At 51.7% G+C, this 23,121-nt stretch overlaps 2 protein-coding genes across 2 annotated transcripts in view; one reads left to right on the top strand and one right to left on the bottom strand.

The window, feature by feature from the left end:
- The window catches only part of CSMD2 (CUB and Sushi multiple domains 2), a 558,434-nt gene that overhangs the window by 296,819 nt on the left and 238,494 nt on the right, over positions 1 to 23,121 (bottom strand). The gene's annotated exons all lie outside the window — the stretch shown is intronic.
- HMGB4 (high mobility group box 4) lies at positions 6,750 to 9,703 on the top strand. Its single transcript, XM_036256014.1, has 2 exons — positions 6,750 to 7,291; positions 9,682 to 9,703. The coding sequence occupies exons 1-2, from the start codon at positions 6,750 to 6,752 to the stop codon at positions 9,701 to 9,703; spliced, it is 564 nt and encodes a 187-aa protein (XP_036111907.1).

Genomic DNA, 23,121 nt, shown 5'->3' with positions numbered 1-23,121 from the left:
CAAGCTGGGCCAACCAGCCAATAGGCTGTGTACCGGCTTTATGAAGAGAAGGCCCCACAGGCTCAAAGGAGATTTGCAGAAAGGGTGTCCCAGCATCATTTCTTCCACTTCTCCTTCATTCTTATACGCTGCCCTGTGCCCTGCCCATCCGTCCTCCTCCAGGACCTGCTCCAGTCTGACCGGCACAGAATCTAAGAGCAGCCTCAGCCCCGAGCAGCTGCTGGGCCCCAGCTGCCCATTCCCTGGGCCGAGTCTCCGTTACTGCAGACTGGACCTGAGATCCAGCCTGGAGACGTGATGGTCCCTGTGTCCTAGATCCTTAGAGCCCCCCTCCAGGTTACAGTCTACCTGCCGGGCTCGGGGTGTCCTGTGAATGGGGATAACTTGTCCAGATCCACCTGGAATGAGGATCAACCCAGAGGAGGAAAGACTCCCCTGAATCCCTAAGTGTTGAGATTTGGACACCACACTCTCCTCCTGCCTGCTTCCTCCTGCAGCACTCGGCCATGCCCCTTCCCGGCCTCCTCCTCTCCCTGACCCCGCCCAGCGTGTTCCCAGACTACCAGGACAGGCTGAGCACATGGCCTCAGCCGGACCAACCTCAGTCCGAGGCCTGTCTCGGCCACTCACTACTGTGTGGCCTTCGGCAAGTTAATGTCTCTCTCGAGGCTTCCAGAGATGATAAGCCTAAAGCATTATCATCATTTTTATTGTGGTCACAATACATGGATACGATATCATGGTCACAGCTGAGTAACAGTGCTTGGCATGAGGACAGTGCCACAGAGCCTACATCTGGCTGTTTACGACCCTGCCTTCCCCACCGGGAGGGCCAGGCTTCAGGAAATTTCAGATGCCTGTCTCTAGTCCCACCTTCCTTTCGAAGACACTTCCACGGGCCATCAGCCACACTGCTCCGGGAACTCACAGCTATTTATTGTGTGTGTGTGTGCGTGCGTGTGTGTACCTGTGTGTAAATGAGTGGTGAATTAGTGAACAAACAGAAAGAATATATAAATGAATGAATTGGCAAGCAAATGAGTTAGTGACATAATGAGTCGGCGAGTGAGTGAAACGTGCGTAAAATTGAATAGATCATGTTCCCGCCCCTCTCGACTAATCCGATAAGCAGTGGTGTAAACTTTCCATCTTTACTAACATAAGCAGGGATTAAGAATAAAAAGAGTTCCAGACCACTAATCGAATGAGAAAGATAGTGTGTTCGCTTCCTATGGCCACTTTAACAAATTGCTACAAATTGAGTGGCTTGGAAAAACAGACTTATTATATTTCTGGGGTCAGAGGTCCTAAATGGGTATCACGAGGCCAAGGTCAAAGTGTCGGCAGGGCTGCGCTCCCTCTGGAGGCAGAAGGGACAATCTGTTTGCTGGCCTTTCCCTGCATCTAGCCACAGCCTCATTTCTTGGCTTATGGTCTTTCCCTCTTCAAAGCCAGCAGGGCAACCCCTCCAAGTCTCCTTCAGACTCTGTCCTTCTGCATCCACCATCACACCTCCGTCTTTGACTGACACTCCTGCGTCCTCTCCCAAGGGCCCACGAGCTTACAGCAGGCCCCCTGGGCAATCCAGGACACTCTTCGGTCTCAAAATCCTTACCATCGTCCCACGTGAAAAGTTCCTTCTGCCGTGGAAGGTGACCTGCGCAGGCGTCCGGGTTTGGGACGTGGACGTCTCTGCAAGTCCTTCTCCCGGCCACAGCACCGCGCTCGGAGGCAGTGCAGCCCGCGTCCAACCCCGCGGGAGCAGCAGCGGGGGTGGAGGGGACACCTGTTTATCACGTGCCGGTGCCAGGTCTTTTTGCTCCTGTTGTTGCTATGGCCTGAGCACCAGGATTTAAAAAATCTCAGGTGGTTCCAACATGCCGACAAATGTGAGAAACACTGTGACAGACAGAGCATGCGTTACTGCGATCGAGGGTAAAATCTGCACGGTGCACCCCAACGAAGGTCAAGAGCAGGCTGTCTCAACCCTGGGTGCACAGTACTGCCAGCTGGGGAGATTTTATTTTTTAAATTCTCCCCCGAGGATGTGTTTTTATTGATTTTAGAGAGAGGGGAAGGAGGAGGGGAGAGAGAGAGAGGAAATAAAAACATGGGTTGTCTCCTGCACTTGTCCTGACTGGGGATTGAAACTGTAACCCTGGTGTACGCCCTGACCAGGAATTGAATCTGCAACCTTTTGTTGTACAGGATGATGCTCTAACCAACTGAGCCACACTACCAGGGCCGGGGAGATTATTATTACTTTTTTAATCCTCACCTGAGGATACTTTTTCCCATTTATCTTCAGATAGAGTTTGGGGGAGAGAGAGAGAAACATCGACTTGAGAGAGACACATCGATTGGTTGCCTCCTGCATGACCCTGACCAGGGCTGGGGACCATACTGCAACGCAGGTACGTGCCCCTTGACTGGAATTGAACCCGTGACTCTTTGGTCCATGGGCTGACACTGTACTGCTGAGCCAAACTGGCCAGGGTGGGAGTTTTTTTGTTGTTGTTTTTATTTTGAAATGAGAACAGAGTTGCAAAGATCAGACAGACATTTCCTGAACACCTAGCACCCAGCTAGCTTCCCCTAGCATTAGCATCTTATACAACCATGGTGCGTGTATCAAAACGGAGAAATCAACATTGCTACAGTACTGTTAGCTGCACGGAAACCTTTACAGATTCCCCAGTTTTCCCATTAACTCCCCCCTGTTCCAGGAACCAGTCCAGAATTCCTAACTGTATTTAGTCATCATGTCTACTGAATCTCCTCCAATATGTGTCCATTTCTCAGCCTTTTCTTGTTTTCTCAAGACTTGGACACTTTTGAAGAGGACTAGTCCAGTATTTTCCAGAATGTCCCTTAACTTGGGCTTGTCTAATATTTCCTCATAATTAGACCAGGGGTCATGGATTTGGGGGAAGAATACAATTTGTCTCTTTCCATATTCATTTGAAGCAAGACCCTAATCCAGCCCCTACTGCGGGGGGGAGGAGGAGAGACGGTGGCAGGGGCTTCTATTCCCACCATTTCAATGAACTAATCCTTGCTTTTATTGGATAAGGCTGTAGTGAGCTAGACCTGCCCCAAATAACCCAACTAGCAAGTGGTGAAGCTGGAATTGGAACCCGCGACTGTCTGGCTCCGAAGGCCATGTTCTGCTTTTCATTTCATTTGAACACCAAGCTCCCCTCCCAGCTTGCCTAGACAGTGTTTTTCAAATTGTGACCCATTAAGGAGGCATGAGGTCAGTCTGTGGGTTGTATTTTATTTTATTTTATCCTCACCTGAGGACATTTTTTGCATTTATCTTCAGGTAGAGCGGGAGGGAGAGAGAGAGAGGAAGAGAGAGAGAGAAACATCAATGTGAGAGATACATATCGACTGGTTGCCATGTGGGTTGTATTTTAAATAACAAAATAAAGCCCTGGCCGTTTGGCATCAGCCTGTGGACCAATGAGTCACAGGTTCAATTCCGGTCAAGGGCACGTACCTCGGTTGTGGTTCATCCCTGGCCCTGGTTGGGGTCATGCAGGAGGCAACCAGTCGATGTGTCCCTCTCATGTCAATGTTTTTTTTTTCTCTCTCCCTCCTTCCCACTCTATCTGAAAATAAATAAGAAAAAAAAAAATCTTCAAGTGAGGATCGAAAAAAATAACAAAATAAAGCCGAGGAGACTATAACAGAACAGAAGAGAAAAGAGAACGAAGGTTGGGAAAAACTTTTGTTTCTGCGCACTCTCTGTGCTTAGAAACCTTCATCTTTACGACGGGAAGAGAAAGAGCACCCCATCCAGAGGGCTCAGTCGATAGAGGTAAAGTGCTTAGAACAGAGGCTGACACAAATTAGGCATTATGCAAATGTTATTATTATGAAGTATGCATATGCATAAATGGGTCATAATGTAAAATGTATTTCTTATTGCAGACTGCTATCAGAGAGTTTGAGAATACAGAACTCCCATCTCTGTGCTGGGCTTGGCAGGCCTATGGTCTCCGCCCACTGTCTGTTTTTACTGGGCCACCGCCACACCTGTTCATTACACATTACCTCTCTATGGCTATCTGGGCGCTCAAGGGCAGAGTTGGGTACTTGCAACTGAAACTGTGTGGCCTGCAAAACCTAAAATATTTACTCTCTGGCCCTCGAGACCAGTGCCCCTGCCTAGAGGTCATCTCATCATACAAAGGATATCAGACACTTCTTCCTGGGCCCAGTGGCTTTGTCCTGCCAGTGACCTGGCAGGTGCTCTGGCCCATGCAGACCACTCCAGGTGGTGTGACTGCCCAGCTCCTGGGTGTGCAGAAGCTCGATACCCTCCTACCTTGGACTGACGCCCACGCTTTATTTATCCACCTCCACGGCTGTTCGTGGTGGAAGGCTGGAAACATGGTGCATTGATCAGGGTCCCAGCAGAAAACAGATGGCCACTCAAATCAGATTAATTCAAAGAGTGTTTAATAAAGAGGCTATTTACAAAGGGAAAGGCAAGGTGTCGGAAAGACACAAGGGATAGCGAGTCCTCTGGGCCTGGTTAGAGAGAGCTCTTACTGCCCTTGGCAGGAGGGGCGAGGAGAGGGGGCAGTTCCTGAGCCTGGAAGGAGCCAGCCATTGAGAGAGGATGATTTAAGAGGAAGCCGAGGCACTCAGTCCGGGGCTGGAGAACCAGCTCCAGCTGAGCCCCAGGGAGCGAGCCGGAAATAAACGACTTGCTCTCACCTCCTGCCCTCCCTCGTCTCCTGTTGGGGCCCCTACTGGCCAAACAAATGAAGTCAGAGGACACAGGGTCCACTGATGGGGTCTGTGTGGGTCAGCTCACAGTCAGAGAGCAGGACGCAGAGGCTGGAAAGGGGGTGAGGGGCAGACCTCAGATTCCAGCACACACAACCCTGATATAGAAAGCCAGGTCTATTTACCCTCCCGCCTCTGCAGAGGAAGAATTCCCCGCGAAGCCTGATGCCAGGAATGTGACCCGAATAGCAAAGGACCGGACTACATCGCTTTTACCTCTTCCTGCCTTCTCTTCCTAGATCTGTTGGGCTCCAGATGGTTATCATGGGGTTGATCTTCCTGGATCTATCACTGTGACGGGGGTGAAGGTCATGAACAGAAGAGCAGAGGCACAGAGAAGCTGCTGGGTGTTTCTGGGAGTCTGGGCAGGGCCTGATTCACATGCGGAGATGATTAGCCAGGTTTCCTCTCACATCCTTATCCGGAAGAAGCTGTGTCCCATTCACCTCTGCAGCCCCACTCAGGTCTAACACACAGGTGAGCCAGCCTCTGGCCCCACGGGAGAAAGAACCAGAGTGGGAACGCCACCTGGGCTCATGAACGTTCTCACATGGAGCCCCCTCTCCCCTCCCACTAGCCCGGACTCCTTGACTGGCTTCTGGTATCTCATAGGCCCTCAATCCAGCCGCAAAGTGACACTGATCCTACACTGCAGAAATCACAGCTCACGGTCAGAAAGGGGCTGGCATGCTAATCGGTCTCCATCTTTCTCTCACATGAGACGGAAGCGGAAGTCCATCCTGGAGCCCTGGGAATGGACTTGGCAAACATTCTAAATGTGGTCTCGTCTTAGTCACATTTCCTCGTCAAGCTCAGCCACTGAGACCACACTCCTGGACCCTCAGCCCCACATGGGCAGGAGGAAGCCCAGGCTGGAGTCAGGCAAGTGAGTCCCAGGCCACACTCCCACCTATTCGTGGCCGTTTCACGTTAAACAGGTTAATTTTTATGTTAATGAAGCTCCATGTTCTAGTCCTGACAATTCGGAGCTATCATCCACCACTGAGTTGTATTAACTCCACCATCACACAAGCACGTATCCCACGGTGTCCAAAAATAAATGACACTTTGTTGTTTCTTTTTCTTCCAGTCGGAAGATCGGTGGGATACTTACAGCCGTTTGTACAAAAGGCCGGAGGCCAACTCATTTGACTGTAGCTGTTAGGCCTTTGCGGGCTAACCCCAAGAAATGGGGACGCCTGAGAGGCGGCCTCCTGATACACCAAGGATCAGATCTGTTCATGCACGCCAGGGTAATTAGCAAAATCTCAAGGTTCTCTCCCCTTCTCCCCTCCCCCCTCCACTTTCTTCAGAGAAAGAAGAGTTTAGACTTACAGTCCAAGTGCTCGGGTCTAAATCAGACAGTGTGGTCTGGCAGGAACCGAGTCACAGCTGTCCCGCCTCTGTGTTTAGTTCACTGCTGAACTCTCTGCGCGGCATGTGCCCACTGCTCAGGGCGACTGGAAAGACTCCCGTCTCGCCAGGACTGCGCGCACTATCTCCAGCCCGTCTTCGTAAGGGATGTGGCATCTGGACAATCCTACGGCCGGCCACGGTTGGCGGCTGCATCTGAGGAAGGTCCGCAAGCGGAGCAAAGCCCACCGCCTCCAGGAAGCCCAGGAGAAATATTCCAGGGGAAGGAGGTGCTCCAGAGCCGACTCCAGAAGAACCTCTACTGTTCCTGAGAAACACCAACGTGACTGTAGGCAGCCAGCCAATGAGAGTCCCTCTATGCAAATTTGAGGAGGGGCCAGCACTGGTTGACTTCACAGTCCCCTCCTGTGATCTAATAATGTCACTCCCCCTGAAAAAGCCCAGCCTGGCACCCACTCCCACACAGAGAAAAATTCACCGCAAGCAGAGCACCTTCCGGATTGCTCCTGGAGTGTGGGGACAGCTGCCTCTGCTGTCCACGTTACTGAATCCCGAAAAAAAATGATCTTATGAACATGGCAAAAGACATCCAGCTAAGGCCCAAGGTCAATGTCTCTTCTTACATCCACTTTTTACTGAATTACAGAAACAAGTTTAAGGAGCAGCAGCCACATACCTTCTTCGGCTTTAAGGAGTTCTCTAGAAAGTGTTCGGAAAAATGGAGGTCCATCTCAAAGCACGAAAAGTCCAAGTACGAAGCCCTGGCCAAGCTCGACAAAGCCCGGTACCAGGAAGAGATGCTGCATTACGTCGGCAGCAAGAGGAGGCGGAGAAAGCGGGACCCCCACGCACCCAGGCGGCCTCCCTCGTCCTTCCTGCTCTTCTGTCAGGACCACTACGCCGAGCTGAAGAGGGAGAACCCGGCCTGGTCGGTGGTGCAGGTGGCCAAGGCCTCGGGGAAGATGTGGTCGGCCAAACCGGACGCCGAGAAGCAGCTGTATGAGCAGAGAGCGGCCCTGCTGAGAGCGAAGTACCACGAGGAGCTGCAGGTCTACCGTGCGCAGCGTAGGGCCGGGAAGAAGGGTGTCCAGGAGTCGGCGAAGAACCCGTGCAGAGGGTGTGGGCAAGTGGAGTCCGTGGAAGCTGGTGGATCCAATGAGAAATAAAATCCCATTCAACCGTGCCGCCATCCCTGGTCTCCTGCGTGGCGTGAGAACGGCCCCGGCTGCTTGGGGGCAGGGGCTAGCGTGGAGATGAGATGGGGGTTTGGAAACTGCTCCTGGGGAGGGGCCGGCTTTGAGAGAACTGGCAACAGTGTCCAAAGGGATGTGTGGTCAGTACCGCAAGGCTTGGTTTGGGCCAGCGGGGTCGTCTCCAGGTAGAAAACAGCTCAACCTCCACCCTCTCATTTTCCGCTTCACTGAGAAGATGGAGAGCATCAGGCACGAGCGTTCCCAGTCTTCTTCTTCCTCAGAGTGTAACCCACACCCACCCTCTCCTGGTCTCACGGAGAGAGCTGTACCTGTCAGGCTGCCTCTTCCCCGGTCTCCCCCAGGCCCTGCTCCTCACTCTGAAGATGCTGACCCTTCCCCTCTAAGCTTGCCCAGGTCAGTTCGGCGTCATGATACAAGCCGCTCCTATCTGAACCTGCACAGGACTTGGGCACATTCTCATGCCTCCGTGTCTCAGGTGTTTCATCTCTGCAATACGACGATGCCCGCCTCACAGATTTAGTGATTAAATGACGTACCATATGCACAAGCATTTGCCATAGTCCTGAACACATAACAGGGACTGTGATGGACACCCTAGAGGGTGTCCTCTCCTGTGGCTCCCCTTCTCCACACCCCACTGTATAACCCCTTCCCATGAACTGTGCAAAGTAAGCGGCAAGGCTGGGGAAGCCCACGTGGCAAGGAACTATGGGAAGTCTCTAGGAGGTGAGGGTGGCCCCAGACCAACAGCCAGCAAAACGGAAGGTCTCGGTCCTGCAACCACAGTGACCACTCGAGTGGGGAAGTGGGTCCTTCCCCGCGGAGGCCCAGAGGAGGCCTTGGCCCAGGCTGGTATCTTCATTTCAGCCTTGAGACCTCGAGCAATGGACCCAGAGAGCCCAGGATTACTGGATTCTCGACCCCCAGAAACAGTGAGATCATGTGTGTTGTTTGAAGCCAATATGTTTGGGGTCATTTGCTACCTAGCAATAGATAACTAATACAAAGCTCATTAAATGCCAGCCTCCTTATACTTCCAGAGGAAACTGTCTTTAACACATCTCCCCCTCTGCCCCCCCCCCCACCTGTTTCCTTTCCTTTCCTCTGCCACCCACTGCCTGAGGTTAGAGGCGGCCGGGTGCTAACAGACCCCGACTGGCACTGCTTAGTAGTGGTCCCAGTTGTGTTGTCTTGTTCCCAACCTGAGCTGTGGATCTTGGTGGCGGCGGCTGTTACAGACACGCCTCTCTGGGAAGAGGGCTCACACAGCTGGGCCCCAGCCCTCCCGTGTCCCCTTTCTGGTTTCTTGTGTGATTATGTGAATGTGGGTGGCCAGGTCAGTTTGGACAACAGACTGCAGTGCCCCAGCTGAAAAATAACTCCATTAACATTTCTTTATGAAAAAGCCCACAAGAGCCCTGGCCAGTTTGGCTCAGCAGTTAGAGCGTCGGCCTGAGGTCCAGAGAGACCCGGGTTCGGTTCCCGCTAAGGGCACGTACTTTGGTTGCAGTTTGTCCCTGGCCCTGGTTGGTCGTGCGGGTGGCAGCCACTCGATGTGTCCCATTCACGTCGATGTTTCTCTCTCTCTCTCTCTCTCTCTCTCTCTCTCTCTCTCTCTCTCTTCCTCCTTCCCTCCCTCCTTCCCACTCTATCTGAACAGAAAATGGAAAAATGTCCTCAGGTGAGGATAAAAAAGAAAAAGCCCACAAGAGGGTGTGAATCTGCGGGCTTCTAATGAGTGTAATGTAAGGACCGTGAAGGGGGCAGCAAAGGGGGAGGAGAGGAAGGGGGGCCTACGCTTAAGATAATGGGTGACAGGGAAGGCGGGGGGGAAGTCCGGTGTGGTGCAGCATTCAGACCTGCTCGGCTGGGCTCAGGTGCCCTGCCCTTGGGAGGAGGAAGGCAGAGTTTGGGCCCATCACCCTCTTGTGGAAGACTGAATCACACCACTCTGATCCTTCTCACCTAGAGCCTTTTCCCGTGTTCCTTAATTCATTCATCTATTCATCTATTCAACAAATATTTATGTGAATCTTCGGTCTGCAATATACCAGGAACTGTTTTGGTGCTATGGATACAGCAAGGTCCCTGATCTCTGGCAATAAATAAGTCAACAAATAAACACACCAGACCACTTTTGGAAAGTGTCAAGTGTTCTGAGGAAATAAACCAGGGCAATGAGCTAGACAAGGGTAAGTGGGGTTGAGGGCACCTTACATGGGTGGTCAGAGATGACGTTGGGTTTGAATTTAGAGGACAAGAAGCAGCCAGGCATCTCAGAGTCTGAGGAAAGACAGCAAGTGCAAAGGTCCTGAGGCAGGAACAAGTTTGGCATATTAAAGGGACAGAAGGGAGGCCAGAGTGACTGGAGGTGTGAGATGAGGCTGGAGAGGGGCAGGCCTTGTCAAGGAGTTTGAAATCTAAGTGCGAAGGGGTGCCCCAGAGCATGAATAGCCATATGCTTCCATCTTGACTTCCGGTTACTGGTGATTCTCGAGTATTCAGTGACTATCAAATGCCAACCGGGGGATGCTAGTCCTTCCCAGGTGTGTGTGAGAGAGAGATGTGGCTAGCAAAGACCAAACCCCTGACGTGTTTCCCTGTCGGAGAGGAGACTCCTCTTGGTATTCCTTGGAGCAGGTGTAAGCTAAAATCCTCAATGGAACGTCTTCCCGTGATCCATTTTCCCAGGAATGAGAGGAAAGGTGCACGTGGCCGGCAGAATATTCCAGGGCAACATTTCTTCCTGAGTGTCCTATTTCCCTGTGGAATAGCTGCCACTGGACCTGCAGTTCTCAACTTTGACCCTGCACTGGCCTCCCCTCCGAGCTCAGTGAAGCAGACTGCAGGGCCCCACGCCTAGCTGGTTCCACTTTCCTGGGAGCTGCACCTCTACTCGGCATGTCACAAAGGCCCAGGTGGTCCTGAAGCTCCTGGTCCCCGGCCCACAGAGGATCTCTGCTCCTGCAGCCGGGGCCTTCACTCCGAAGAGGCGACCTGACTTGTCTGCTGGTGAGTTTGGAAGGAGGGACCATGTTCCTCTGTCTTCCCACCCGCCCCTCGCGGAAGCATGTGTTCGAGTCTGCCCTCCAATTGCTTCGTCCCTAGGAAAGGTGACAGGCTGATCCTCATCTGTCTCTCTCCTGTTCCTGCCAGCGGATTTGGGACTCGACAGGGAAAGGAGTATATTTATTTACTGGGGTTCCCTCAAATCCCAACAGGGAAGTTGATCCCAGCTGCAAACAATCAGTTCGTGTTGGTCGCACAACAACACTGGGAGCTGATTTCAGCCTCCACTAAAGGCTGGGGAGCAGGTACCTGCGTGGAGGCGGTGAGGTCCTCAGGGTGATGTCACAAAGGCACTGGCGCCCTTCGGTCCTGCCAGGCAGCTCTGATCACACTCCCACAACCCGTACCTGCTCCAGGAGTTGGGAGAATAAATGCCACGCCTGGACCGCACTGTAGATGAAGTGCCCTGTGAGTCGGGGCGCCTGCCCTGGATTGCAAGGATGGTTGAAAGAAGGAGAGAACACGCAAAAAGCAGCTGGAACAGAGAAAGAGCATGGCCAGAGCCCCGAGGGGCCCACTTGACGCCCAGACGGGCCTTGACCTCTGGGTCAGACCAGCAGTGACAAGAAGCGCAGTCTCGTGTGGCCATCCTCTGGTGACAATGTCCTTGCTGCAGCTCTCCTACTGGCCGCTCCCTCTCCGACCCCTTCTCTGCTCGGGCTGCTGAGTGACGTCTCAAGGCTCCTCCCCTTCACAGCGGAGCGTTTCCATGGCGGCCGTCACCTGTGGGAGTCTGACCCGGCGTCATCAGGCCGTGCTGCCTCCCAGTTGCACTGTTGGCGACGCTCAGCCTCTGGAAAGGCTCCCAGGGATCCCCAGTTCCCGGCTGGCACACCCTTCTGAAATGCCTTTGCGTGAGGGTGGACCTAGGGACTCATTTTAATGGACAGAATAGGGCAAAGGTGAAGGGCTGTCTCCTTCCGAAGTGACGAGGCTATAGAAGCCTCTCGTTCTCTCTCGCTCTAAGCAATGTGACATGTTGAAAGCTGCCCTGCGGAGAGGCCTGGACCCGAGGGTGGCTTCTGGCCAAGGCGCAGCCCCTCTGTCAAAGCGCCGGCAAGGAGCCGAATCTCGCCGACAGCCGGGAGTAAGCGGGAGGCGCCCCCTGCCCAGCTCCACGGACACCTCCCTGCAGCCTGACACGGCCCAGCCCACTCCCGGCCCGCAGAATCGAACCCAGTTGTTTCACGCCACACTAAGTTTTAGGGTAACTAGCGACAAACCGAAATAGATGATGAACACACGTTTTGGTACCAGGAGGAAGTGTGTCATGAAAAATACCTACAGGTGTGAGATGGCTTTGGAGCCAGGCAGTGGGGAGAGGCTGCGGGTGTCCCGAGGTGCTTTTAGACAAATCTGGACTTGAGGGGTGCCGCCAGCGAGGTGCAGGGAGGCGGGGCCTGCCCCTGCAGCTGCAGGAAGGGACCCTTGTTTCGCGGTGGCAGAAAGCCTAGCGACACCGCTGTCCACAAAGCAGGGCGTGTGCCTAATGAACGCGGTGATGTAGCTAGGGACAGTCCAAGCTGCGAAATGCTAAAGGTACTGTCAGGTTTCTTCTTGTTGCTTGTGTGCAAAGAGATAGGAAATGAGGGAAGACTGTGAATGAAAAAGGAGCCAGGACTTGCTGTTTTTGAAAATCCTCAGTCTCCCAAGACAGTAAAAAAAAAAAGCTAAAATTTTAGAAGGGGGGTTTTGAGCACTGTCAGGAACAGCGGATGGAGATAAGGCTGAGGGGATGTCACTGCGCTTGGTGAAGACCTTAGGAGGATCCAGGAATCATGGTATTATCAGTCACACAAAGGCCCTTTACAGAGATTAGGGGGCCTCACAAATCCTCCTGACCACACAATAGGGTTTCTGGGGAGCCGAAGAGCACTGGCCCCTGGCCATCTTAGCAGAAGGCCAAGGTAGACCAGAGTTTAGTTCAGAGAAGTCTGGGGGTGTGGCTTTTGTGTAAGAGAGTGACTCTCAATACGCTGTCTAGAGGACCCACAAAGCTTTGAGAAACCCTGTTATCAGAAGAAACACTGCAGCCTTAGCCTGACAGGGACAGGGACAGTGCAGGATAAAAAGAGGTCATCGGACACCCAAAGCTGTCGGTAGGATGCAGACTGAGGAAAGGTCAGCTTCAAACATGCCTTTCCGTTCAAGAGAAAAGAAGGATGGCTCAGAGAGAGGAGCCAGCTCAGAAGGTGGGGCTAAGACTCCGAGAACTACTTCCAGGTTTTGAAACGGATCAAAACACTTCCAGGATTTTCCTGGATGGCTTCAGAGTTGCTATGGGTCAGAGACTCTTTAGGCCTCTCATTCCCCCCTTTGGAGTAGCAATGGGACACCACTGCCTCTGTACATACAATGTGTACCCCAGCTCTGTACATACAGCTATGTGGGGCATACGCCTCTCTCCAGCTTCACGGACCTACCGACCCGGAGGAACAGTGTCCTAGAGCCTGTACTTAAGAAACCATACCAAGACCTCATCCACATCCGAACCCGATTTGGATAATGAGACTCTGGACTTTGAGCTGCCACTGTCATCGGATGAGACTTTGGGGGACCCTGGGAACAGATGGCTGTATTTTGAATGGTGAAGGGACATGAATTGTTGGGGGCCTGAGGACAAGTTGTGGTAGACATCTTCAGAAATGACAGGATGATCTGTGTCTCGGGCCCTTGTACGCCCTGCCCTGCCCTCCCCTTGTGCGTGGGCAGGATTTAGTGACTTGCTCCTACCAAACAGAATACAGCCAAAGGGACGGCTGTCACTCTGAGGTCAGGTCGGACAAGGCTGTGACTCCTGTCTCATTGCCCCTCTCTGGCTCGCTCTGCAGAACTGAACAGCCGTGTTGAAAGTGGCCCTATGCAAAGGAACTGGGCAGTGGCCCTGAGGAGCTCAGCCCTTCGAGCCATGTGAATGAGCAAACCCTCTCCCCGGCTGAGCTCTGAGACGGGTGCAGCCCTGGAGACACCTTGATCCCAGCCTGGGAGAAACCCTAAGCCACAGAACCCAGCTAAGCTACACCCAGACCCCAACACAAGGGAAATGTAACATGAACGTTTCAAGCCATTCATTTTGGGGGTAATTGATTACATAGCAATAGATACTTAACACACCCACCCTAAGGTCCTGCTACACCGAAACCATACTCTAACCTCTCCTCAGTGTCTCTGCACATGCTACCCCAGGCTGGGCTCAAACTTCCACTGCCTGCAGGACTCAGGTGAGGTGTCCCTTCCTCCAGGACGTCTCTCTCCACCCTCCCACACCCTCTCTGTGCTCCCTCAAGCATTGCCATCCACTGAATATCACATTCTAATCATTGCTGATCACCCCAACTTGTGGAGGAGGGCAGGGACCTTGCCTTATTTGTCCCAGCAGCCTTAAAATCAAATATAATGCTTGACACAAACTAAAATAATAATACAGTAGCCACCCACCCCCTCACCCCTTATCCACAGGGGGTACATTCTAAGAACCCCAGTGGGCGCCTGAAACCTCAGAGAGTACTGAATTCTATATATACTGTGTTTTTTCTATATATACATACCTGTAATAACATTAATTTATAAATTAAGCACAGTAAAAGATGAACCACAACTCATAATAAACAAAACAATTGTAGCAATGAACTGCAGTAAATGTTACGTGAATGTGGTCTCTCCCTCTCTCTCAAAATATCTTGTTGCATGGAACTCACCCCCTCGTGATAATGTAAGACAGTAAAATGCCCACGGAATGAGAGGAAGTGAGTCAAACGGCACGGGCACTGTGCCACAGCATCAGGCTCCTACTGACCTGCTCACAAGATCTGACAAGCCCTCTCCGGCTTCTCTTTGGCATGTCCGAATCGCAGTGTGACTACCCTTGCACTTCGGGGCCATCAGCCAGTAAAACAGAAGGGTTGCTTGAACCCAGGCACCGCGGCACTGAGACAGCCGGTCTGATAACCAAGGGGCCGTGAAGTGACTACCAGGCAGGGAGTGTGTACCGTGTGCGGACGCCGGACAACGGGATTCACATCCCGGGCGGGACGGAACGGGACAGCGTGAGATTTCATCATGCTACTCAGAATGGTGCGCAGTTTCTAACTTAAGAGTTGTTTATTTCTGGAATTTTCCGTGTCATATTTTTAGGCCCTAGTGGGTGACTGAAACCCCAGAAAGCAAAACTGTGGCTAAAGAGAGGTTGCTGCAGCGAACTTTTATTGAATGCCTGTCCCTTGCCTGGTATGGTTTCAGGCGATTTACATGCAACTATCTTATCTAATAAGGAGCCCAGTGAGGCACGGACTTTTGCAGAGCAGGAGCGGAGGCGAGGCTGGGCGCTGGCTGCTCAGCGCATGCTCGCTAGAAAGGGACGGGCATGCTGCTCCTCCGGCCCTGCACCTGGCAGTCCGCCCCCTCTCCTCGGGCACTCTGCAGAGTTGGGCCAAAGGATTCCGGGGCACCTAGACACACACTGTGCCTGCCTGCCCATGTAATTTGGTATTTCCAGAGAAATACTGGACCTGTCCCTTGGCACTGCCGAGGAAGGGCTTGGCTGGCAACCAGAGAATGTACTGGGGGCCTGAAACTACACCTCAGACTCTGCTCACAGCCGTGCCTCTGGCCCGCAGACAGAATGAGCCTCTTCCCCTTCACATCCTGTCATTATAAGCCACATACATTCCTCGATACTCGTGCCGCAAGGAGCAGATGCGGCTGTGTATCTGCGGCGCTTTATCTGCAATTAGCAGCAGTGGGCACGGAGACCCGCGGCCCCTGGGGCTGCCCTCGCCGTGCAGCTGCGAGGCATTTGGGGGAGAGTCTGGCCAGGCTCCTCTGGCCCACGCAGCTCTGGCAAGCGCATGAGGGAACTTCTCTTTGCAGTGTCTGCTCTGCCAGGAAGTGGGGAGGGGTGCTGAGCCCGACTGTTGCTCCTCTGCTGACCTGGCCTCTCGTCCACCTTCCATGCTACCTAGACACCTGGAGAGAATGTCCCCCAAGGGGACCCCAAGGGGCACACTGCAGGCCTGTGTCCGTGATAAAGCTCTTCATGGGCGTGGGGTCTGCGGGGTGGAGTAAAGGTCTGTGAAATGCAAGGGGGCACACTGCCGTGCCCGGGGCACACCTACGAGGCGTCTGCATGGACTCCAGGAAGGAAGAGGGCTGGCCAGGGAGAGTTAGTGGGTGCATACCAGCTCTGGCCAAAGGATACGGACATTGTTTTGGTAATAAATATAATGCCAGTAACTAGCATGTATGGGCACTTACGATGTACCAGGCCCCATTTCTAAGTGCTCACCAGGCATCATCAGGTTTCATTCCAGAAGGCAGTGAAACAGCCGCCCGGCCCTCCCAGCCAAGGCCCACCAGGAGCCCAGCTGCAGCTGAGCAAAGTTGGGATTATTGGCTCCTGGCGATGAGGGAGGGTGCACACTGCCAGCAACGGCAGGCGGCTCGGAGGCTTCGGAGAGAACTTACTGTAGGGTTTGGGCTGAGTCAGGTGATTTGGGGCGGGGTTCAAGGAAGACGAGCTTTGCTCTGGATTGGATGCTGTCGGGACATGGGGCATTCTCTGATTGGGTACTTCATACGTTCTATCCAGAAGGTGGGGGGATAAAGCAAGAGTCAAGTTATAATCGGTAAAGAACAGTTGTCTTTCCTCTTAACCAAGATGAAGACGGAGGAAGGTTGGGGGAGGCTTGTGTTTTGGAAATGTTCTTGATTTTGTCTGAGTTCAGGCATGATTATGAAGTGGTCTTGTTTGTCCTTAATCCACCACGGTCACAGCGGGCTTTGCCTGGTGTTGGTTATGCTCAGCAGGAGGGCACCCAGGTCCGGTGGGGGTGCCAGGCCAGCTCCCTGCCATGCGGAGGCCGACCTGATGGTGCTGGGCCGTGTTCGGCCTCCAGGCCGTGCTCTTAGTCAGCAGGCCCATCACTGGGATGGGGCACAGGAGCGCAATGGGGGCTCAGAGAAGAGTCATGGTACTGCGACTCCAGGGTAGTGGGAACTCGGGTGCGGGTGGAGGGGCTCGGCAGGGGGCTGAGGGCAGGGGTATGATTCCAGGAAGCCAGGCTGACCACCAGGGTTCTGGCCATGACAGCAAAGTAGAGACAACATGGGACTAGGGGTCAGTGATCTCCACTTTAGAAATCGGTCCCTGCCACTTACCAGCTGCAATGTCCTGGACAATTTATTGAACACCAGAGACTCAGTGTCTCCTTCTACATAACAGGAATACAAAAATCTGTTTCCCGGGGATATTGGGAGAATAAAAATTGAATATTTTTTCTTTATTGATTTTAGAGAGAGAGGGAGGGAGAGGGAGAGAAAGAAACATCAAGGAGAGAGAGCATCGATTGGCTGTCTCCTGCATGCTCCCCACTGGGGATTGGGCCCACAACCTGGGCATGTGCCCTGACCAGGAATCGAACCGGCAACTTCTTAGTGCATGGGTTGACGCTCAACCAGTGAGCCACACCGGCCGGGTGAGAATAAAATTAAAAGACGCAGTATAGAGCACCTGGGAACAACAGATAGCACACTAAGCACTTACTGTACGCCAGCCACTGTTCTGAGTATCTCACATGTACTGACTCATCTAATACAGCAGGCGAGGAGACAGAGGCACAGAGAAGTTGAGCAACTTATCTAAAGTCACACAGCTACAAGTAGCAGAACTCAGGCATTCTGGCTCTAGCACCTTCATCCACCACCTCTCATGGTCGCTGCTGGATCATGGCTCCTTCCCCTCCCTTGCTGCAAGGGCTTCAACATGAGTCATATTCTGACGGCGATTTAATGCCCTGGAACTCCCTGGTCCCAGACCTTTGCTTGTGGAAGGGCCTAAGCTGCTTGCTTGGCTCTGGTTTAGAAAGCACCCATTTCCTTCTCAAAGGTCAAATCATTCTTGGCATGACAGATAATACAGATTCAGGTCACTGTGGTCAATAGATCAAGTCAAACGTAGTATTGCCTTACTGGTATTTCCGTGCCTTTTAGTAGGTACTGTAGTCAGAGGAATACACTGGGAAATGAGTAAAAACTGACGGGGGTGGGGGAAGGACCCACGGCTGCAGCAAAAGCCAGCCCTCTTGCGGTGAGACCCAGGGGTGGGCAGAAGGCTAACGGCTGCCCCAGAGGAAAGGGACCAGCGGTGGTCAGCCTCCTGCACTCCTAACCGCAGAGGGCTGTTCAAGTTGGCCACAGCATGGCCCAGGCTGCTCAGGGCTGCCTCGTCCTACCCTGATGAGTGGGAGTGGGCTTACCAGTTGTTTCACCAGTCCTGGGAGGCAAGGGCTCCTGGGCCCAGGGACTCCAGTAACCGAGGTCCTTCAGCCACTGACCACCCCGCTCCCAAGGTCACATCCCGCCCCCACCAGGGAGCGGAGTGCTGGAACTCACGCCGACAGTCTCTGTGCTGATACAAGCCCAGATCATCTCGTCGACCTTCCTGAGGCTCATCTGTTCTTCATTATATCTCTAAATCCCAAGGCACTACAACTCTGAGAATTTGGGAAATTTAGCTGCTTAGAGGATTTGTAATAATCACAGTAATCCTTGGTATTTACAGAGCTTCCTTCTGCAGACTGAAATCCAGACAGACACTATTGTAGGGGGGGACACCCTGAAATTGCTCTCGAGTTCTCTTCACAGAGTACCAGGCCCTCAGCCTGTCTTACTTGGTTTAGCTCAAGGAGGTAGAACGAGAGTTCTCCCCCTTACCTCCTGAGGGAGAGCAGGGGAGGGAAAGTCCACCCGCTGCAGCAGATGAACCTTGGGTCGCCTGCCCAGCCCAGCCCCACCACTGCAGGGACGGCCGCAGCCACGCTGTACCAGCTGGGAGTGACCCCTCTCAGGACCAGCCGATTGGACATGGGGTTGACGTTTGACTGATGAACTGAGCCAATCAGATTCTCTCTCTTGATAGCTTCAGTCAAGAGATTTAGAAACTGGGAGTCAGTCGGGGCCCTAGAGCCAGAAGGTGAGTCAGAGTCAAGGGGGGGAGTGGCCGTTCGGGACCATGTGCCCCGATTAACGAGCAGGGAGCAGGAGAATAAACAGCACCTGATCAAGCTGCTCTGCAGCACTTTCTGTAATTTTTCAATAACCCTTTGGATTCCTAGGCCAAGAGCCTCCACGAGACCACCACCGCGTGCAGGTCGGTGTCGGAGGTGACCGACACTCCTGCTTTGTTTTCCCAGCACCGCCTGCCTTTCTTCGCTTCAGCGGAAGAGGGGCCAAGCCCCATGGGCTCCGTGCATACCACCCAGGAGCTACCGCTTTCCCTTGATCGGGACAGAGCAGACGACACCTAGGCGAGTGGGCACCAGCCGGTGGAGCATACTGAGACCCCGCTGACTTTTATCAGAACCAACCCAGGCCTCCCCAGAGCTTTGGGGTATGGGGCACAGTGGCCCCTGACCTCTCCAGCTTAAAGGAGAAGGCCCGAGAAAAGTCTCTGCAGAGGGGCCACTGTGAGGACACAGCACCGCCATCTGGTCCCCCCATCGATCTGACAGTGGCAGCAGGGGCGGAGGCGGCAGACACAGCAGCCCTGGGCGCAGGATTCCATGCACAGCCCTGACTGATCCGCCGACCTGCCGGATGGCTGGCCGGACTCCATGTTTGAAAGAGACCCGCGGAAGATCAGAGCTGGAAGAGGGAGGCCCCAGGACAGCCCAGGACTGTCGCACATCGGAAACGCCAGCCCCAAAGGCACTACCGAGATGTGACCTTTCAATCCAGAGGACTCCAAGTAGCTCCCATTGTTTATGGGCGGTGTTGGAGGTGGGGGTGGGTATCGCTGTGCTCTGTAGCCCTGTGCTCCCCATAGAGAGGAAAGCAAAGAGAATCTGTTTACGTGGAGTCTGTAACTGAATGATAAGCTCCTGGATGAAAAGAAAAAGCACCTTCTTACCACCAAGCAGTGTGTCGTCACTAATTCAGAGCCCCCTCACCCCCGCTCCACGGGACACCGACCAGCACAATCAGACTTTTCTGGGCTGCAGGTCCCAGGTGGACAATGTGAGCCAGTGGCTTTGCGATGCCAGCTTTTGCCCAGCCTGTGCTCAGCCACGTACTCAGGTTCAACCTGCCCTGTCCCTTCAGTGAGTCCCCAGCTTGCAGTTCATCAGGAGCCCCTCCCCTTTTCATCTAGAGGATTTGTAAATAGTTCTGTTGCCTGTCCCCCTCCCCCATCCAGGGTGCCATGTGCCCTCTGGGAGACCCTGCAGGCTCTCTAGTTAACCATGCCATCAATGTGCCTGGCTGGCCCCTCCGCCCGGCTGTTCTGCTCAGTCTCTGGTCCCTCCTCCAGCTCCCTCATAGGCTGGGAGCCTGGTGCAACTCTGGATGGCTTGGGTTTGGTCCCATTCTCCCGAGGTTGGGATTTATCCTCCCATCTCCATCAACCCACAAGTGTCTCTGACCTAAAATTCATACAAGCACCTGGGTCATGTGCCCATCCCATTACCTCAGCATTTGTCTTTTCAAAAATGCCAGCCCAGATGAGGGTAGAATTTGACTTATTACCTTGATCGTTGGTCTGGACACTTGGTCTGTTTTCAAATCGTGCTCTAACCAGCATCACCATAATTCTGAGCATTGGTTTTTAGAGTAAAAAGAGCTGGCCCTGGATTCTGTCCACACTACTGACCAACTGTATGAATTTGGGCAAGTTAACTAACTTAATTCTTTTCAGCCTCATTTTCTTCACCTATGTATCCTACATGACTGGTGTGGAGTAAATGAGAGCATAAATGAAATAATGGATATAAAGAACTTAGCATAATGTACCATACAAAATACTAACATATATCATTCACTGAGAGCTCATACTATGTTAAATTCCGTGCAAAGTGCTTTGCAAGCATTACCTTAATTTGCACAGTAATCTTGTGAGATCCTATTATCCCACATTTTTAAATGAGAAATCTGAGGCTTGAGTGGTTAAGTCAATTGCCCTAGGTCAACAGCTGGTCAGTGGAGCAAGCACTGATTGTGGTCTAGAGAAGATCAAAGATTGTGACTTATAGTTAGTGTCTTAGTACAGTGCCTAATATACAGTAGGCATTCAAAAAATGTGTGATGAATTAACGCATGGCTCCCAAATCAGTGTTCCTTTGCATAACTGGATGAGAACTCAGCTCTACCAACTTATTCTCATTCTCTCTCTCTCTTTGCAGTGGGGAGGGGCAGGCAGTAAACTGTGCATTGGTGTTCTATTTCCACTAGTGTTTGTGTCTTTATCCCCAGTAGGGTTATTACTGGATGTCTGAAGACATTCAAACCTTCTATCCGCATGGATACCTAATTTCCAAACCACGTACTCTTACTCAGAGAGCGCTCACAGATTCAGCACGTTGGACAGAGCTAGGATTTTTCTGGCTAATACCTAGTCAGTACTGGATTTGCATTTAAACACTGTTTACATCAACGTGTGACCCACATACGAGGAGAAAATACTGCATTCCCCACTTCTAGCTCGGTGGTTCTGGCTCTCTCTTTCTTCTTACAGTCTACAAGATGAGAAAAGATTGCCATAAAGATTTTATGAGTCCAAGAGAAACATTACTCATTAAATAGGATTTATTTTAAAGGCATCATTCTGGTTCGTTCTTTTTTTTTTTTTTTTTTTTTTTTAAAGGGGAAGCAAAGCTGCATTTTTGTCCTCAGATGACGTCCAAATGTTGCAGGAGATGCTCTTAATGCCCACCAGGTGAGCAACCTCTTCAATTTGGTTAAAATCAACAGACAATCCACAGAGCATTTTCAGTATCTCTGAGCCTGCACGTATAGCCAGTGATTGGAGGCAAGAATATGATCTTTTCCCAGTTTGCAGTAAGGCAAGGAGAAAGGTAATTCCTGAATCGGTAATTTCGGACCTTCATAATTTGGGACAGAAATGTATTTATGATGCCCAGCATGTGTCAGGCCCTGTGCTGAACACTGCAAGAAAAACAAGGCACAGTTTCTGCCTTCAAGGACCTACTGTTTGGCGGGGGACAGACGCGTACCCCTCTGCAGCACACTATGCTGAGATGAGGGTTATGACAGAAACAGGTACAGGAACCTTGAAGCAGGGAGCCGGCTCCAGAATTGTGTGGGGTGTTCGTTGTCTAACCAACAAACTCCTGTTCATTCTCCAAGGACCCGAAGAATGCCCCCTCTCTGTGAACCTTTCCTGACTCTCCGAGACAGAGTTGGCCTCCCCTCCTTGGCATTCCCGCAACATTTTGAGGAAAAAGAAAGTGGAGAAGAAAGACACTAAATAGTAACTATATAAGTATATATAAAAACTATACAGGGGCAAAGAGCAGGAAGTAATTAATTATCAAGGAAGGAGTAAAGATACTTGAATGGGTTCTTGAAAAATGTGGAAAAGGTCATTCCAGGTGGAGAACACAGGAAGACTAAAGGGGTGACATGATGAATAGTTATGATGTACTTACAGAAGGGCAAGTAGTTGTGAGTGGCTGCCGCTAGGCACGTGGGAACGGTGTGGGGAGCTGCCGTGATAGTAGTGGATGAAGATGAGGTTGCTGTGTGAGGACGGGCTCAGACTATGAAAATCCTGTTAAGAAGTTTGTTCTTTATCCTGTATGTGGTGGGAGCTATTAAAGTGTATGTTAACTTTTACTGATTTTTCTGCACCCAGAAAGTCATCTATGCTTGTAAAACTTTTAGAGAAAATAAAAGAACATAAAAAATACATTAATACTATTTGGAGCTCATGGTGTTAACATTTTTCTTGTCTTTTTTTTTTTTTTTAAATGACTATTGTGTGTGTGTGTGTAAAAATTTTAGCTCATACTATATATTCATTTTGTATGTTGATTTGGGTCACTTAATATCATCTCAAGCATTTTCCAGTTTCTTTGAACTGTTTTGGACATTAATTGCTACGTGTTTCATCGGCTCCGTGGACCACAGTTACTGAACCATGTATATTGAACATATATCGTTCCCTTTTCGCCACTCGAATAAATTATACTGCAAGGAACATCCTTGTATATATCATTTTACACTAACCTCTCACTATTTCCTTGGGGTAAATACCTAAAAGAGGTACATACCTTTTATATTTTCTTTTTTAAATCCTCACCTGAGGATATTTTTCCATTTATTTTCAGACAGAGTGGGAGGAAGAAAAGGAGGGAGGGGCAGAGAGAGAGAGAGAGACATTGATGGGAAAGAGACAACATCAATTGGTTGCCTCTCGCACGACCTGGACCAGGGCCAGGGACCAAACTGCAACCGAGGTACACGCCCCTGACCGGAATTGAACCCGCTGCTCTTTGGTCCGTGGGCTGATGCTCTAAGCACTGAGCCAAACTGGTCAGGGCAATACACCTATCACATTTTAATCACTTCTGCCAAACTACCTTCCAAAAAGGTTGTGCCAATTTATAATCCCACCAACAGGGCATGAGGCTCAAAGAGGTTGAATGACTTGCCTAAGATGAAACAGCTTGTGAGTGGAGGGCTGGGGTTCAAATGTGGACACTGGCTTCCACGGGGCTACGGCAGAACCCTGGTGGGGAGATGGGGAAGGGGGCCAGAGGTAATTGAGTCAGGAGGACTGAAACGTACTCAGGTGAAGATGGTGTAATGAGACGCTTCAAAAGACAAGCTGTTCCGTGGACAGCGCTTGTAATTCCACACTCTCCCAGTGCTG

This window comes from Molossus molossus, unplaced genomic scaffold (assembly GCF_014108415.1).
Source record: "Molossus molossus isolate mMolMol1 unplaced genomic scaffold, mMolMol1.p scaffold_m16_p_12, whole genome shotgun sequence".
Taxonomy (NCBI): domain Eukaryota; kingdom Metazoa; phylum Chordata; class Mammalia; order Chiroptera; family Molossidae; genus Molossus; species Molossus molossus.
This window is presented reverse-complemented; position numbering and strand designations above follow the sequence as displayed.

Bases quoted from the DNA above. Each gene is read 5' to 3' on its own strand.
- HMGB4 (XM_036256014.1), top strand. From the start codon at position 6,750: ATGGCAAAAGACATCCAGCTAAGGCCCAAGGTCAATGTCTCTTCTTAC. The intron at 7,292-9,681 runs GTGTGGGCAAGT...GTCTGAGGAAAG, and splicing joins GCGAAGAACCCGTGCAGAGG to ACAGCAAGTGCAAAGGTCCT.